Source organism: Sinocyclocheilus grahami, unplaced genomic scaffold, assembly GCF_001515645.1.
Source record: "Sinocyclocheilus grahami isolate Dianchi unplaced genomic scaffold, SAMN03320097.WGS_v1.1 scaffold211.1, whole genome shotgun sequence".
Lineage (NCBI taxonomy): Eukaryota > Metazoa > Chordata > Actinopteri > Cypriniformes > Cyprinidae > Sinocyclocheilus > Sinocyclocheilus grahami.
Genome location: NW_015505390.1, coordinates 858,473 through 877,639, shown reverse-complemented (window position 1 = coordinate 877,639; position 19,167 = coordinate 858,473). Strand labels below are relative to the sequence as shown.

General features: G+C 36.3%; 1 protein-coding gene across 1 annotated transcript; it reads left to right on the top strand.

The window, feature by feature from the left end:
* Positions 1 to 200: 200 nt before the first annotated feature.
* Positions 201 to 18,239, top strand: LOC107595959 (transient receptor potential cation channel subfamily V member 4-like). Its single transcript, XM_016286559.1, has 16 exons — positions 201 to 410; positions 3,600 to 3,699; positions 5,345 to 5,772; positions 5,840 to 5,850; positions 7,705 to 7,845; positions 10,883 to 11,181; positions 11,287 to 11,466; positions 11,765 to 11,923; positions 13,836 to 13,928; positions 14,129 to 14,202; positions 14,690 to 14,855; positions 15,857 to 15,923; positions 16,012 to 16,316; positions 16,760 to 16,887; positions 16,985 to 17,097; positions 17,457 to 18,239. The coding sequence occupies exons 2-16, from the start codon at positions 3,691 to 3,693 to the stop codon at positions 17,567 to 17,569; spliced, it is 2,286 nt and encodes a 761-aa protein (XP_016142045.1). The 5' UTR covers positions 201 to 410; positions 3,600 to 3,690; the 3' UTR covers positions 17,570 to 18,239.
* Positions 18,240 to 19,167: the final 928 nt, after the last annotated feature.

Sequence of the window (19,167 nt, the reverse complement as noted above, 5' to 3'; positions counted from 1 at the left end):
TTAGACGGTGAATATTTCGTTTGTCTACAAGGCTTTCTAAGTAAAAATGGCTCAAGTACAAAAGTTAGACAGTGAATATTTTGTTTGGTTACGCTTCAGACGTAAAACTGATCCCAGTGTCTTTCGTTTACGTGTCTGAATGAAGACTTCCACAGCCCTAACGCTCATTTTCTAAAGGGCTCATTCAGTCAGTCAGTGGGCGGTGGGAAATCAAAAGTCTACTTCTGCAGTCGCTCTGTCCCATTATCAGTTTGAAACACCCAGGTGGAAAGATGAAGCCGTTTCTAAAGTTTACCTAAAGAGCTATACGGATTCCACCTGAAGAATAAATGGACGAACCTGACCTCATACACGGAGTAACTACTGATTCTACGTTTAAGAAGAAACGTCTAGCAGTATCGTGTTCACGGGTGAGATCCATGACTTTTGATGCAGTTTTCTATCTGTGTTGTGGGAATGTTGAGAGATTGAAATTCATCTGAACAGTTTAGAACAATTTCAGAGTAACCATTTAGAATTGAAAAAGTAACAGAAATTCATTCTAAACTCTTGAAACAGTTTAGAACAATTTAAAAGAGTTTAGTAGAACCAGTTAGAATTGAAAAAGTAACAGTCCAGAAGAACTTCTTGCCTATACCTGATTATCTCTTAATCAGTGTTGTCTGTATCCACATAGAACCTGTTTGACATGCACAGATCTGTTGATCCGAGCTTATTGTTTTTTTTGCCTCTCAAAGGTTTTACAGTCATTTCATGAGCTCAGAACTGAGGTTGAACTGTCAGCATAACCAGCACTGAATGCTATTTGAGTTACATTACATACAAAGATCACAGCTGTTTGACTCTTTGCAGAATTTGTGACATGGAAAAGGAAGTGTAGATCTTCCTCTGGGACTATAGAGATAGAGTCTGTCATTTCCAGCTGTTATCTAATGCTATTCTATGTAGACAGGCCTTTTTCTCCATCTGTTACATTTCTCACTAGGTCTCCCGGTTACGTTGTCTGATGCACCACCATCGCACCCTCCAATTCTCAAAACCCTGATAGACTTAGGCCATCGCACTTTCGTGTTATCACTGCTTATCAAAACTTTCACTGTTCTGCTTTTTCACTCTCTGTGGTGATATGGACTGTATTGGAGTCGGGTCAGAGCAGAGGTAATGCTGTAGCCAGTATTTGGATAGCGCTTGCCAGGCCAGGGACAGTTACTGTGGGGGCTTGTGTTTGACTTTCCACCATCCGCTTAAGCAAACATGAGGACCAGATGAAAACTTTCATACTGAACTGCATGGGGAAAAAAAAGAGTAATAAAAACCTCCTTCAGTATATCAATGGTGTAGTCTTAAGGCTGAAATTCAATACATGACTTTTGAAATGCCTGTTTTAAAACAATATAAGCATCATATACTTGCCTATTTTGTGGTTACAGAGAGAAACTCACACACTAAATAACTGAGGATCACCCAGACTTTAAAGTCTGAACACAAAGATTGTCCATACTTCTAAATAAGCTATATGCCAAGGTGCATCTCAAGTGGTCCAAAAATTGTAAAGTTGGTTGATTCCGAACACAACAAACTCACAGAGAAGCATGCGCCTTGCTAGGAGATGCATGACAAAAGAAAACAATATGTGTTCTAAAAGCGGCTCATGTTTGATATCCTCCGACTGAATGGAATCATAGTCTGAAGCTAAAAAAAATCTGAGTCTGTGCTCATTACACTTCACAATTTTCATTGAAATCTGCCAACTCCAACTGCTCAAAACCTACAGACCGGCTCTGACTTGTGACAGCTGACGTCAACACGTCCAGAGTCAGTCTGTAAATCAATGCCAAAATCTGGGCAAAAATCTAAAATTTTAGAATTTGGGATGTGACAGCATTAATTCTAAAATAAGTAAACACTTGTTGGAGATTACTCTTAAACTTTCTCTCAGAGGAGTTGTGGAGTGTCTCAGACATGTCTGAACAGGACCAGTGATTGTTACTGTGGCAATGAACTCTTGGAGAATCCGAAAAACAGATGACACTCTCCCAGGTTGCCAAATTATGAGTTAATTTCATTCATTGCCTAAACCTCATGTCATTTTAAACCATATGACTTTCCATTTTATGTAGAACACAAAAGTGGATGTTTTTCATAATGTTCACACTGCTGTTTTCATACAACAGTATGTAGTATCTAGGGAATTTTTTTTTTAACTCAAAAAGAAATATAAAAAGTATCACAAAGTTAGTCCATACCTCTAAATATTCTGCATTTGGTTGATTTTTTAATTTTCCACTTTTTTGAGTGATTACCTTTCTGTATTAGTAGCAGAAACACTTTTAAACATTCTTGTTATTTAGAAATTAAATAAAAAAGGTCAAGCAACCTCCATTGGACCTCTTTAAATTGATTGACCCTGGTGTTTTTTTGTCATATTTGGTGCTTGTCCACCCCTTTTCACTGTCTACTGTGGTTGTATGGGCAAGAGCAGTTTGAATGTTCTGTAAAATTTCTTCTATATTGCACAAAAGCAAGAAACTGGGTTTTGAAACAATACGACAGAGTTTTCACTTTTGGATTAAGGGTTTTAAGCAGTACTGGAATTAAATGCAACATCAGCAATAGTGGTTCTTTGATGTGATCATCATTCATTGTCTCAGTTACTGAACTTGGGTGCAATTGAGGAATTTCCCCTTGGACTGGGAAGAGCATAGGACAGAGGGAGTGTGAGTCATGCCTTTTCTGGGAAATGAGAGAATCAGTTTAGGACTTGAGATGAATCCCACAATGGATTGTGACATGTGGACAAAGGGACGGGAGTGGGATGTGTGTAGGTGGGTGTGGAGGGGATATATGGGATGAATAGAGGGATGTTTTATTTTTTTTTAGCTGTGACGAAGTGCCTTGGTTCAAAACATTACATGCATGGGCACCAAACTATATCTTGTCTGTGCCTAAGTGTCCATTTAGGGCAAAAAATTGTGTATTAATAAATTTGAATCTTTTTATATGATTATGATGCACTTAATTTCTTTCTTTTTGAATTGTTGGTGTTGCATTCACACATTTAACATTTGTTCACCTGTCTGGTCAGTTCAGTAGTGGTACTTATCATATGGTGTCGAATGACATTACGTGTGTTGATTCAGATTCTGGAGTAGGATTGAAATACATATGCATAATTAAAAACAAACCCAATCCAAGGTTTCACAACAACAGTACCAGGCAGTCAAAATCCCAAAGTCAGTTCAGAACTCGTGTAACAGATTAAAAAAGAAATCTAAAGCAATCGATCTTCAGGTGTGAAAGCACCCTAAGACTACAAGAGGGTGGGGCAGAAAACAGTGAACTAGGACAAAGTCAAAGCCACAGCATTATACAAATCAACTCTCAGAGCTGCATGTGGGCTGACAAGATTTCACAATGTGCTGAGTATTTATACATAAACAGGAAATATGAACCAGGTGTAAATGACTGAATGGTTTCAGAAACCTTGGGAATATTGTGGGAAGATGGGTCAGCAGACATGGATCTTACAGCATGTTTCTTGTTGAGTTCCAGTTTGACAGTTGTCTTCTGTAAACGCAGGTATTGTTTTTCCCCTCCAGCTCTGTTTGTGTCCCTGCAATTCTCCTGACACTTTCCAGCTCCCCAGAGGAGTAGCTTGGCATTGGGGAAGTGCACATAGTATACAAAGAAATGACTGAAGTAAGTAGCCTATGTATTTCTATTTAATTATGTCCAAGCCTGACTTCATACTTTCCTCAAGACGTCATTGCAGTGCAAAAGTGCTTGCAAAATTGTTTAAGGCTTTCAGAAGGTCAGAAATGCTTTTGATTAACATCCCAAAGTTACAGCAGATGTTTGGTAAGAGTCCTTATTGGCGATGCCAACTCTTACGTACATACTACGTAAGAAAGAAGAAAAAGCCATTGGTCTGCTTGCAGTCAGAGTCATGAAAAGTTCTTTAAGATGTATTTTGCTGTTACATCCAGCTCGTTCTTGACTGCAATTTCAAGAGGGTCATACACAAAATGTATTAATAAATAATAGAATATTTTATTAAAATGATTCCATTAAGCTACACTGAGAAAAGCAGAGGTGTGTAGTGGTTAACTTGCAAAAGCAACAAAGTAATATAGAACCGTTAATGAAAGTCAGGACACATGCAAATAGCCTTGACTCTGCTGGAGAGATGAACCTACCTGGGAAAGATCCCTGTCAGAAACAAAAGAGACACACCCAATTGAACTAATTAGTCACTATTGGGAGAAAGAGAGAGAGAGGAAGGCCAGGGTCATTTTCTAGGGGTACCAGCATTCCAGGAGCCTTATTTCTGGTATGTATCTTCCATTTCAAAGTCCAGTGCAGATTGATTCCAGGAATGCTTTTTTTCTGGAATGCATCTCTCCTGCAGAGTTCTCGATGTTTAGTTCTATTCATGCTGAAATGGATTTTCTCAAGGTGAAACCAGAAATTAAGATTTATATAGTGCTTGCCTTTATACAATACAGATTGTGTCGAAGCAGCTTTACAGAGATAAACAGAAAAATAGCAGAATCAATAATAGAAACAACTATGGAGACTAGTCAGGTTCCACTGTAAATCAGCTCTTTTATGAGTTCAGTTCAGCTTTAAGCAGTTCTACAAAATTCAGCAATGTCTTTATCCAGTTCAAGTCAGTTCAGTGTTGACTCAATTTAGTTTAATACCAGTGTCGATGTTGCATGAAGCTGTAAAGCAGCTCCACAGAAGATGATAGTGCCATTAATTCCGTTCAAGTTTTGTTCTCATCCGATGGTGTCAGTCAGTGCAGTCATATCGATAAATTTCTTAAAATTAAGTGACTTTAAGACCCCAACTCAGCAAGCCAGAAGGCATCAGTGGCAAAGTAAAACTGTATTCCATTTCCTTATGTTTGGCCTTTTTTGATACTTGAAAAAAGTAAAATTTATCAAGTAACATTTGAAACTAACATTTAATTGAACAACATAGCATACTTCCTGGAAGCAGCAATGCTATTTCGCGTCATACTTGCTGTATAATATAATTTATATATTCAGACCAAGACAACAAATAATCAAGGTTCAAGCTTACTAATTAGCCTACAGTTGAGGAAATAAGTAACTTTAAGTAACTGTATATTTTAGATAGTTTCCAAAGCCCTGGACAAAATCCATTAAGCAAGCATCTAATAAAATCTGACATATTGGTTGAGATAGTTGCCTAGGTGCAGTTTTAATTACTTTCCATTTAAATGATCAACTTTTGAAGGTCCTGATGTAGAGCATATTCCAGAATAATTGTTTTATCTTGCGTTTAAAGTTCACTCAATCCATTTTTGATTTTCTAGCAGGGCTTCTCCGCTTCCACTCTATTAAAGCGCTATCGTCTGGCCATGACAGAATCAAACTCAGTCTCCTCACCATCTGGTACTGCTGCTGAGGACCCGTCAGAGGGTAAGGACCTTTCAGCAGATGGGGATCCCAACTTCCCCTTGTCTTCACTGGCAGAACTTCTGGACAATGATGATGGATCACAGCCGCCCCAGGATTCAGCTCGACCTGGACAACAGAATGATAACAAGCAGAACTCACGGATAAGATTCCCAGGAGCCTTTAAAAAGGGAGTTCCTAACCCCATGGACCTTCTTGAGTCCACCATGTCTGAGTATCCAGTGGCACCTGGGCCTAAGAAAGCACCTATGGACTCCCTGTTCGACTATGGCACATGTAGAGAGGTCAACAACCAGAAAAAACGCAGGAAGAAACTTCCACGAGGGTGAGAGACATATAGCTTCAGTGATTTTGGTTTATATTAGGGCTTTTTGCCACTTTTGTTGATACAGTAGCAGAAAAGGTACAGGAAATGATGAAAGGAGGGAATGAGATGAGGAAAACCAAGCACGTGTACTGCTAAAAATGCTTTTTGGCTGGTATATAACCTCTTACCCTCTGAAATATTTTTCTTTGTTGCATGATTTAAAAAATATATAATATAATATAATTCTAAAATAACATTGTACATTCTATCTTTTTGTATACTTAAAAAAAATACTAAGTTGTTAATAAGTGTTTATTCTCTGGAGTTGTGTTTCATTACCTAAGACAGCAAGTAAGCCAGGACTGCCACTGCCAAAAAAAAGTAAGATTTTTTTTTTTTTTTAAAGAAATTAATACTTTTATTCAGTAAGTACACATGACATTGATTAAAAGTGACAGTAAAGACTTTTACATGCTACAAAAGATTTCAATTTCAAATAAATGAAAAAAACAGTATCACAATTTTACAGTTTTGCTTATTACTATTAATGTTGAAAACAGTTGTTTAATTTAAGAAATGTTTCTTGAGCACTAAAATGATTTCTGAAGGATCATGCGGCACTGAAGACTGGAGTAGTGTCTGCTGAAAATTCAGGTTTGCCATCACAGAAATAAATTAGATTTTTAAATATATTAAAATAGAAAACAGTTATTTTAAATTATAATACTATTTCACAATATTATTGTTTTTACTGTAGTTTTGATCAAATAAATGTAGCCTTGGTGAGCTTAAGACACTTCTTTCAGAAATATTAAAAAATCTTACCGGCTCCAAGCTTTTGAATGGCAGCATATTATAAATATAATACAGTAATTTCATTTTTATTTATATGTTCTGGCAGTAGACTCATATATAAACCTAATTTTTATTTTTATTCCATTGTAATCTTTGACATGTTGTACATGCCAGGTTTGTAATAGCAGCATTATTAATAAAGGGAAGTTAGAGTTCTCGAAATACATAACGTACTTGCAGCAGACTTTGTCTAGTCTGCCTCTCATTTCCTCAGGAAACAATCACTCACACATTGGTTCAGTTTGTTTACTAGTGTTGGTTCCAGTCCTCCAGGCAGTTAAGTGTATATGTCAGATAGGCTAATTCTGTCAGGCAGCAGATTTCCTTGTGTAGACCCACTGCCAAAACGCATACAAATGCACTGAACTACTAAAATCAAGTCATTTAAGATGATTCAGTTCTTCTCAGTTCAACCAAGTATGTGATAAAATGCTTCCTTAAATTTAGACTTTAGGTTTAGGCATCCTTTATTAGTGTATTAAATCTAAGGACAATAGAAAGAAATAAAGTTAAATGTAGTCTCTAGTCACACACAAATGTTAATACCATGCGCTGGTGACACATTCGTTGTTCATACACACATTAAGATACTAAACGTAATTATTTTGTAAATATGGACACAGGGTGGCGGTCTGTTCAAACTGATGACACATGGGTCACTACAAAACATAAATGTTAATAGCCAAAGCAAACAGAACTCAGTGTATTTTCGTTAATCTAAAATATATCTAAAAACGAAAGTAGCAGACGACCTTAGCAGAGAGAAAAAAGTGTTTTTTTTAATGTCCTTTAGAGCTCTCACACAAACACTCAATACAAAACTACAGGCTCTGGGCACAACATGAGCCGTATTGCCTTATTTTCATATTGCAATATTTCCTCTTGTGTAAAATAAGTTGATTGTATCTAATAATATCATGCTGGTTCCCGCTGCTCTGTCTGATAAGATGTGTCATAGATAACAGTTTTTTTTTGTAACATTACAGAGCGCTTTGGTTTGGATGTTGTGCTCAATTCATTATCATGTGATGAACTGCTTCTAACTGATTCTTCACCGGCATCTGCAATTATAATAAAAATGTGGTGTGTCCGTAGGTCAGACGGCACTGCATATCGCCATAGAACGACGATGCAAACAGTATGTGGAGCTTCTGGTGGAGAAGGGGGCTGATGTTCATGCCCAGGCCAGGGGCCGATTTTTCCAGCCCAGAGAGGAGGGTGGATACTTCTACTTCGGTGGGTTTGTTGATGCTAGTTTTGTTCTAAAGGTTTAAACAGTCTGTGTTGCGAGTGATAAGGAATATAGTTCAGGATCCAAACAGTTATTAATGTACTCTGAACTCTGTTGTGAAACATCTGGCCCAATGATACAGTGCTAACCTCATTACAACCATGCTGGAGCCTTTAACTCCCAAAGTGATGTGTGGGAAGCTCCATTTCCTGTTTTATCAATATTTTTTGACAGAAATTAATATTTGAATGAGTAATATACTTTTATTTAGTAAGCATTAAATTGATCAAAAGTGACAAATTTAGAGACACGTATAATTGTAAAAAAAAAAAAGAGAATGTAACATTGAAAATAATAAGAAATATTTCTTGAGAACCAAATCAGCTTATTAGAATGATTTCTGAAGGAGCATGTGACACTGATGATCTGGAGTAATGGAAGCTGAAAATGCAGCTTTGCCATCACAGGAATAAATTACATTTTTAAATATACTGAAATGGAAACGTTATTTTAAATTATAATAATATTCCACAATATTGCTGTTTACTGTTTTTGATCAAATGCAGCCTTGTTGAGCATAATAGACCTTTCCCCCCAAAAACAATGTTGAAAACAGAGTGATTTACTGGAGGTCTTGACATGTATTTCTTCTGTTTGAGAGAGTTAGAAGCAGCAGTCCAGCCTTTATAACTTTGCCAATGCATACACAATACATTATACAATACATTTGGCCCAGTGGTTCCCATAGTAACATCAAGTGATTTTCTTTCCTTTTTTCCTAAAACCCTCCCTATAGTTGGCAAATGTAAGGAGCATTACACAGTTTACATTCATTAGCTATGAATAAAAAGGTTTCTGGAGCTTAGAGGAAAACCAACAAGACATTATGTCACAAATAAAACAAGTGTTGGATGTACTAAGGATGTAAGAGATTGAATGGAGCTTCTGTTTTTGCAACGGAAAATACAGTAAAAGGGTCTTATATTTGGAGGCCTGATGATGTACACCAGAAAAGTTTCCTCCTCATCTGCCTGAACACATTCTACCCCCTGTTGACCAGAGTGTGTTATTACAGCTGTGTGAAAATTGATTTTCTTAAAGGGATAGTCCACCCAAAAATTACTCACCCTCATGTTGTTCCAAACCTGTATACATTTCTTTCTTCTGTGGAACACACACACACAAAATATTCTGAAGAATGTTGGTAACTAAACACTTTTGGTTCCTACTGTATTGACAAAAAAATACAATGGAAGTCAGTGGGAGCCGAAAGTGTTTGATCTTAATGCATACAGGTTTGGAACAACATGAGGGTGAGTAAATAATTTTTGGGTGGACTATCCCTTTGATGCATGCTTCTACATGCTATTGTGCATGATTCATTAGTGCATGTAATTACAAAGAAAAGAAAAGTTTGTTTTTGTAATTTTTCATCAAAATGTAAGCTTTGCTTTGCTTCTAAAGTGAGTGACATCTTTGGATAATATGTGTAAGTCCTGCCCCTACATTTCTTTTGTCATGTCAAATATTCTAATTAGTTTATCCTCCCAGGACGTTAGTGGTTACAAAGCTGTGATTTTGAAATCAAGCTGAGAATTTGAATTCCCTATTTACATCTCACGAATTTTAAACCCCAAAACAAGACGTCTTATATGGAACTGATTGAAAGATGCAAAACTATTTTAAAATAATCCAAGGATGACAGAATAGGATTATCTTTTCTGGTGCCCTGCCAGGAGTCTCTATCTCTCTTTTATTCACCTGTAAATAATTTTAATTTGTATTAGACACAGCTGTCAGTGTTTAATCCCTCCTGATCTGAGCACGAAGGGAGTCATTCGCCGCGGAGCTTCCCGGTGACGCGAGCATGAACCTGTGAGCACTGACAGCTAATGTGATTTAGCAGTCACGCTAACCGCTCTCTGAGCGCGTGCAAATCAATGAGAGGGAAGCGTTTCTATAAGAAGTGACATGAAAATAATCTGTCACCCCTGGCAACAGCTCACTCTCAAGTCTCTCTGTTTGGTTTTCCTGTTTGAGATGGTTCTCATGAGACGAGCACTAATTGAATACAAATAGTGACATTTAGATCAAAGCATATTTGTCATGTGAGCCATGCAAAGGACTGATTGACTTTTAGTGGCTAATTGTATTTCTTCATCGTGGTGTTTAGTAAAGGAAAATAATAGATAAAGGGGACATCTGGAGGTTGGAGTCTAATAGCTGGGCAGAGATCCTAGAGCATTTTTGTGTTTTGGATGCTGGTGCTCGTCAGGCTTTTTAAGTAGCTTAATCAGCAAGACTACCGTTTGGAACCAGATTTATCAGACTATGATGGTCAGTCAACAGCTGAACCAACTCAAAACCAGCATAAACCATAATGCTGGTCTAAACTGATCTTTTCAGTTGAACAGTGGAAAACACTTACAGATAAAATGATGCACTGAATAAAAGTGTCTGCTATAAACACTTCAAAAGTTAAGGGATTGGTAAGATTTTTTAAATGGTTTTAAAAGAAGAGTAAAAACTGTAATATTGTGAAATATTATTACAATTTATTAATAACTGTTTTCTATCTTTATATATTCTAAAATGTAATTTCCTGCTGTGATGGCAATGCTGAATTTTAGAAGCTATTACTCCTGTCTTCAGTATCATATGATAATTTTAATAATTTAATTAATTTAACATGATCCTTCAGAAATCAAGAAACATTTCTTGTTAGTATCAGTTTCTGCTGCTTAATATTTTTGTGGAGATACATTTTTTTTCAGGATTATTTGATGAATAGAAACTTCAAAACAACAGCATTTATTTGAAATACAATCTCTTGTAGCATTATAAATGTCTGTCACTTTTGATCAATTTATTGCATCTTTGCTGAATAAAAGTATTCATTTCTTTAGAAAAATCTTTCTGACCCTAAACTTTTAAATGGTAGTGTATGTAAAGAAAATGTTGTTATAATGATTTTGTTTAGAATTACAATTTAGACAAATTGACAAAAACTGTTCATTATATTGTCTCTTTCTCATTATACAGGTGAGCTGCCTCTCTCACTCGCAGCTTGTACCAACCAACCAGACATGGTGCATTACTTGACTGAGAATAGCCACAAGGCGGCAGATCTGCGGAGGCAGGATTTAAGGGGAAACACAGTCCTGCACGCCCTGGTCCATATCGCTGACAACACTCGGGACAACACGCGTTTCGTCACTAAGATGTACGACTTGCTGCTCATCAAATGTGTCAAACTCTACCCAGACTGCAACTTGGAGAATGTACTCAACAATGATGGCATGTCCCCTCTCATGATGGCTGCCAAGCTGGGCAAAATTGGGGTAGGAGATCGCCTTATACTGGCAAAGCGGCTTTAGGAACATGCATTGGGAAAATGTGGTAGGAAATGGCAAAGCAAACTAAAATTAAATGTTTTTTCTCCACAGGTGTTCCAGCACATTATCCGGAGAGAGATAAAAGATGAAGAGGCTCGACATCTTTCCCGGAAGTTTAAGGACTGGGCTTATGGACCCGTCTACTCCAACCTGTATGATCTGTCTTCACTGGATACCTGCGGAGAGGAAGTTTCTGTTCTGGAGATACTCGTCTACAACAGCAAGATTGAGGTGAACATGTGGATAGAAAAAAGTGAGAAAGATAATCTCTGTACTGGATGGCGCTCCATATTTTGTCATGTTATCACATGAGATTAGAGGCCTTGCAAAGTACATAAACAGCAGGAGGTGAATGATGTGACATAACTTGTGCAAGTTGTTGTGAATGTATAGAATAGCATGTATGGAAATGGTATAAAAATACACAAAAAATAATAATCACCAAGAATTTTCATTAAGTTGATGGCTGTTTCAGTGATCAGCTTTATGACATTAAAGCTACTGATAAAACTATCGGTTGTGCCCTCAGAATCGCCATGAGATGTTGGCGGTGGAACCCATAAACGAGCTGCTGAGGGCCAAGTGGCAGAAGTTTGCCGCTGTGACCTTCTACATCAGTGTGTTTTCCTACCTTGTCACCATGATCATCTTCACTCTTGTGGCCTATTATCGTCCATCAGTGGGTACAGTGAGTACAGTCTGCAGTCAGTTCACTCAGTTTCCAGTCAGACTAATCTTCCATCTGCTTCAATGGGGAGATAATGAAATCTCCTAAATTGTTAGTCAAGATTACATTTTGGTAACATGTCAAATTACAAAACTAATAGTATTATAATTAAATTAAACCTTTAGCTCAAGTCAGGCTAAAGCACACTATATAATTTGTCTAGCAGGTATATTGAGCGTTCTCGTGTTCATTTTTCTATGAGTAGACAATATTCTCCTTATATGAGAATATAATGTGAACATGGTGTAGTTGTAGAAGTGTAGTAGGAGGGTAAGGCATAATGTAATATTTAAGGGAGTGTAATGTATATTGTGTTTTGTTTGTGTGTGGATGAAGTGCATGTTGTTGTTTAAAGGATGTTGATTGTTGTAAACACAGATACTGTCATGCAAGAAAAATTTCAGACTGGTCTGACAAGAAAGTGTTATATCATATCATATCATATCATATCATACACTACCGTTCAAAAGTTTGGGGTAAAGGAAATTTTAATTTTAATTTAATTTTTTTAAAAATATTAAAAAAATATATATAGTTTTTTGCAAGGATGCATTAAATCAATCATAAGTAACAGTAAAAACATTTAAAGGGATAGTTCACCCAAAAATGAAAATTAGCCCATTATTTACTGACCCTTAAGCCATTCTAGGCGTATATGACTCCCTTCTTTCAGATGAATCTAATCGGAGTTATATAAACAATTGTCTTTGATCTTCCAAGCTGTTTAATGGCAGTCAGCGGGTGTTGCAGTTCATCAGTCCAAAAGAAGTGAAATAAAGTGCATCCATCCATAATAAAAAGGGCCTCACACGGCTCCGGGGGGTGAACAAAAGGCCTCCTGTAAGGAGCAAGCTAATTGAAATCCTCCGACATTTTTCTTTACAAATCCTCGTTTTGTACGTCTAATTAGTGACCGTTGTTTTGTTTTGATCTCTCTGCTGCGCTTCCGCGTTCGTCACTTCAGAGCAACTCATGTGCAAAGCCGACCTCATATGTCATCTGCCCGGAGCTGCTTCCGTGTACAACAGTGAGGGCAAGCTAGATTATATTAATTATTACGTTTTAAATATGTTATTTTTCTTATAAAAACGCATCAATTCGCTACAGGAGGCCTTTGTTCACCCCCCGCAGCCGTGTGAGGCACTTTTTATTATGGATGGATGCGCTTTATTTCACTTCTTTTGGACTTTTGAACTGCAACACCCGCTGACTGCCATTAAACAGCTTGGAAGATCAAAGACCATTTTTAATATAACTCCGACTGGATTCGACTGAAAAAAAAAAGTCATATACACCTAGAATGGCTTGAGGGTGAGTAATTCATGGGCTAATTTTAATTTTTGGGTGAACTATAATATTTCAAGATTTCTATTTCAAATAAATGATGTTCTTTTGAACAAGCAGCACAGTTGCTTTTAACATTTCCTATTATTATCAATGTTTCTTGAGCAGCAAATCAGCAAATTAAAATGATTTATTAAGGATCATATGACACTGAATGAAGACTGGAGTAAGGGGCTGCTGAAAATCTGATTTGCCATCACAGAAATAAAAAATAAAATATGAAAATGGAAAAGTTATTTTAAATTTTAATAATATTTCACAATATTACTGTATTATTATATTTTGTATCAAATAAATGCAACCTTGTTGAAAATAAGAAACTTCTTTCAAAAACTTAAAAAAGTCTTACCGACCCCAAACTTTTGAACGATAGTGTACATGTGGGTGTTCATGGTTTTTATATAAAAATACAGAGTAATAACTCCTTTGGCAGATGGGCCCTCCTGTGTGATAGATAGTTCATGTGGTAGAGATACTTTCTGGGAATGAACAGGTCTGTAGTTGATTCCTGAACCTTATACCTCCACAGCCCCCTTACGCCTACAACACCACAGAAGACAAGGTGCGTTTGGCAGGGGAGATCATAACCGTGGCTTCTGGAGTCTTTTTCTTTGTAACAAATGTAAGCTTTACATACACAATAACCAATCATTTTTAGTACTTTTTTTTTTATTTGTAAGATCACACTTCCATCTCAGCTTGCTAAAAGCAACAGTGGTTTGTGTTTTAGTATGCAAAATCACTTTTTCCTTCCCTATCTTTCCTCCTTAGCTATCACTAAAAACCTTTAGCAGCATTTCTTGGTTTTCTCCCCTGATTTAGATTAAGGACCTTTTCCTGAAGAAGTGCCCGGGGGTGAATTCTTTATTTATTGATGGATCCTTTCAACTTCTCTAGTAAGACACTCGGTCCCATTCTTTGTGTCTTCCTTTACTCTTAAATGTCTTTCCCTAAGGCGATTTTCTCCCTCTTTTTAATTGAGCTGTCTTAATTAATTCCAGAACCCTTTCTTGGCATGTTTTAATAGTTAATCTCCTTGCATAAAAACAGCGCGATCTAAGCAAAGATGACTGCAGTTCACTGATACGTTTATGTTAATTATAATTAATAAATGACATTGGTAAACCAGTGAGGCATTTTGCATTTGAAAAGCAAATCTTACATATTGAAACTCAGCAACAGAGTCAAATAGAAACTGAAAGACGTTTTATAACCTTCACAGTAACTAAATCAGAAAATAGCCAGAGGCCACAGTATGTTTAGTTATCAATTTTGAGCTGATAATAAACCACCAGTAAACACAAAGCAAATGGTAACCTTAATAGTTGAAGTATGTTGATGACAAGTACATTACCTGTTGACCAATCCCTTGTGTTTCCATAGCTTCATCTACTCCGTGTTGGTGCTGGTGAGTGCAGCGCTGTATCTATCAGGGATTGAGGCCTATGTGTCTGTGATGGTGTTTGCTCTAGTACTAGGTTGGATGAACACCCTCTATTTTACCAGAGGCCTTAAACTCACTGGAACTTACAGCATCATGATTCAGAAGGTATGAAAAGAGCAGGTTAAGGACCATGTACAGTAAATTTAATTTAACAAATCTAAATGGTGAAATCACTTTGATAGTGATATTTGTTTTCTTATTCTTCTCTTCGCCTATTTTTATGATTTTACTGACAAGTCTTGTGAAGTAAAACAAATCATAGTTTGTTTGACCCCCCCCAAAAAACTTATATTTTTGTAGTTGAATTGAAAAATTAAATATCACATATACTACTGTTCAAAAGTTTGGGGTCAGTAAGATTTAAATGTTTCTGAAAGAAGTCTCTTATGCTCACCAAGGCTGCATGTATTTGATCAGAATTACCTGTAAAATTGCAGAAATATTATTTATTATTACAAAAGTGTTTTCTATTTTAATATATTTTAAAATGTAATTTATTTCTGTGATGACGAAACTGAATTTTCAGAATCATTACTCCAATCTTCAATGTCACATAATCCTTCAGAAATAATTCTAATATGATGATTAGGTGCTCAGTTTCTCTTTATTATCAACATTGAAACAGTTGTTCTGCTTAATATTTTATTATTTTTCATATGTTTTTTTCAGGATTTTTTGATGAATAGAAAGTTCAAAACAGATATATATACATGCATAAACACAGACACACACACACACACATATATATATATATATGCACTGTATATTATGTGTATATGTATATATAAATCTATTTTAATGTTTAGTAAGGTCCACTGGAAATGGGACCTTGTGTGGTTTTCTTTTTCTGTAAATATAGTGAAAGGTAGAGATGGTATTATATACTGATGAAACATATCCATATGTTTGTATATAGTTAATGTCATATTATCCCCCCATTATTTTCCAGTAATGACTGCATCCTGATAGTGTACACTGCTGCTAGAAACTACATAAAACCTTTATAAAAACTATCGTCTTTGCCAGTCTGCTTTCTTCTCATATTATCAGTGTAATTAAGAGACCATTACGTTTACCCAGTGTGTCTTCAATTTGGGTATTTTCAGATTCTAATCAAAGATTTGTTCCGGTTCCTGCTGGTCTATGTGCTCTTCATGATCGGCTATGCATCAGGTATTCTAGTAATAATAGTTCATTTATTGGTATTTTATGGAAACATTTGTCATAATTAGGGAAACTTTCGTTTTGTGTTCTGCACCAGCATTAGTGTCACTGCTGACCATCTGCCCTGATAAGAAGACATGTAATGATAGCTGCCCCAAATACCCAGAATGCCGAGATACAAACACCTTCAGCGAATTTCTCTTGGACCTGTTTAAGCTGACCATAGGCATTGGAGAGCTGGACGACATGCTTAAAGGCGCACAGGATCCCGTCGTCTTCCTCATTCTCCTGGTCACCTACATTATTCTCACCTTCGTCCTGTTACTCAACATGTTAATCGCTTTGATGGGAGAGACGGTGGGACAGGTGTCCAAAGAGAGCAAGCAGATCTGGAAACTGCAGGTGAGGTGTACACAAAAGGTCAAATGTGGCAGTCTGTTGTATAGATAGTATTAAAATTGAGGTCATTTTATCATCATTTACTCTCCTTCATGTCATTGTCATTTCAACCCCATATTTTTTAATGCTTCTGTGAAACACGAGATGTAAGGCAGAATATCCAAGATTTTATTTTCCCAAAGTATTATAAAAGCTCCATACAAATCTCCTTTTGTGTTTTCTGGGAAGAAAAGGAAATACTGGGTTGGAATGACATGAGAGAGAGAAAGTGAATGATGGCAGTTTTGGGTGAACTATTCCTTTAAGTTTTTGTTTCAGTGGTTTATTTTGGTGCCCATCTGACTGGAAGTTTTTTGTTAACTTCTGTCCAAGGCTTTTACCTCAGTATTCGGTGGTTATAAATGCCTTTCATCTCCAACATGTAATTTTCCTTTTGTTTGCATCAGTGGGCAACAACTATCCTGGACATTGAGCGGTCCTTCCCTGTGTGTCTGCGGAAGTCTTTCCGTGTTGGAGAGATGGTTACTGTGGGCAAGGGCTTGGATGGAACGCCAGACAAACGCTGGTGTTTCAGGTACAGCTACAAGATATCCACCACTCATATATTAAATTACAGCATAAGCCTACATGTAATTTACAGGAGTTCTGGGCCTTCATTCTTCATGCTACAGGGTGGACGAGGTGAAGTGGTCTCACTGGAATCAAAATCTGGGGATCATAAATGAGGATCCAGGCCAGAAAGACCATTACGAACAAACACAGGGTGGACGGGGCCTTCGAAGAGGTTGGTAAACAAGCAGACATGATTTTTCACAGCCACTATGCTGCATATATAAACCCATAAACAAATATATTTTATGACTTCTGGGCACAGAATTTGCCCAGTTTTCACTCAGAAATTGCTAGTAAAGTAATACATTAGATAAAACATGAAACTTTGAAGTAGAAAGAGTGAAATAGTTTTTTCTTGTAAAACGTACTCCAATAATTTTTGTTTTATTTATAACTTTGAAAAATCTTTCTTTCTTTTTTTTTTTTTTTTTTTTTTACAGTATAGTAACACAGAAAATACACAGTAATACACAAAAATGTATGTTTCAAAAATCAGCTAACAGCTGTAATTTCTCTCCTCTACTCCAACAGATCGCTGGTCCACGGTCGTCCCAAGAGTGGTTGAACTGAACAGGGGCTCCAGAGACCATACCGTAGAGATGGAGCCTCTCACAGGCAGACACAGACATAAGTCTGAAAGCTAAAGCTGAACGCTAAGGACTTAAAAGAGGGTCAAGCCCTTGAAACTTTTATTACTGGGCTGACAGTTATGTATTTTATAAAAGCTGACAATAGTTCTACAGTTTTTAATCACTATTGGGAGAACAGCTCTCTCTCTCTCTCTCTATATATATATATTATGACTTTTAAAAGTATCCTGATTTTTTATGATGATGATTGTGTTTTACATGTATATTTGGACCCATGAGACACTCAGGGACATATTTAATGTGTAATGTTGTAGTGTTTTTCATGGAGTGTGCAATAGATTTTTTATTTTTTTTTGATCAAAAAACAATGTCTTGGATTTGAGTATCAGCGTCTGTCTGCTTTGATTTCTGCTGACATTTTTTGTGGATTATGTGGAAAAGGTTACATTTTAATCAATAATCATGTCAGATTACCTCAGTGTTAAATGTGCCTTGTGATAAAGTACAGTCTTTTTTTTTAATGAAAAATTATTTTGTTATATTGCCAACCCATAATGGAAGGACAAAAATGCTGCTCTGATTTGGCCTTTGGCTTTGTTTTGTAATAAAGGTCATGTAGAAAACAGATGTGGCACCCACACCAGGAGTGTGTACAATGCCAGACAGCAGCAGTTTGCTATTTTCACCTCAGTATGCTAGCAATAGTGTGACACTGAACTTAATTGGTGTGATAGTGGTAATGATTTAAAGCCACCGGTTCAGTTTAGAGGTTTCTTATTTCACTGATAAACCAATGCCAAAAGACGCATATTTTAGGGGAACTATTTGATGTATTTTTTAAATATATTTTAATATATGTATTTTTAATATATATTTTAGAGTACAAAAAGCATTGTCCGTATACTGTAGTAGTACATGATTGACAAATCTTTTTTTTTTTTTTTACTGACCATTTCAATTTTTTTTTATTATTTTTGAAGTCCATGAAGTGTGATTTATAGAGGGCTGGAACAGGGCTGATTTCAAGCCTGATTTCCACACTCTGGTCATTGCAAATATCCTTTGTCTTATATGAGACACTACGTATTGTTTAAGCATCAGAAGAATGTACAGAAATAGATGGTAATATATTCTTGGTAGCAAATATTATCCCTCCCGCATGTTAGATGATTGATGGTGCTGTTGATAAACATTATTTTATGTACTGGATTGGATGACTATTCCAACAATCAGAGAGATTTGTTTCATCAACAATAAAGAGATTTTGAATCACCCACTCTTAACTATCTGAAAGAGCAGCTTCGTCTTATTTGTAGTATTTTAATTTGTGTCCTACTTACTGTATTTTTAACTCATCTCTTGCTTCTTAATCACTAATCTGTTTACCTTAAAGGAAAGAATTGAAATTCATTACTTGACTAAGGAATCTTCAGAAGTCCTATTTAACTTGCCAGCAGTTATTTTACATCGTGTCATAATAGCTCTAAAACATTTTTAATAAAACTTCTGAAATATATGGCTGTTTTTTTTAATAAGTATACATGTATCTCATTTCAGCTAATTAAAAATTCTAGCACTAATTCAGAACATTAGATCATGAATGCATTTTAGTCACTCAACTTCATTACTGAGATATCATTATTTTATGTACT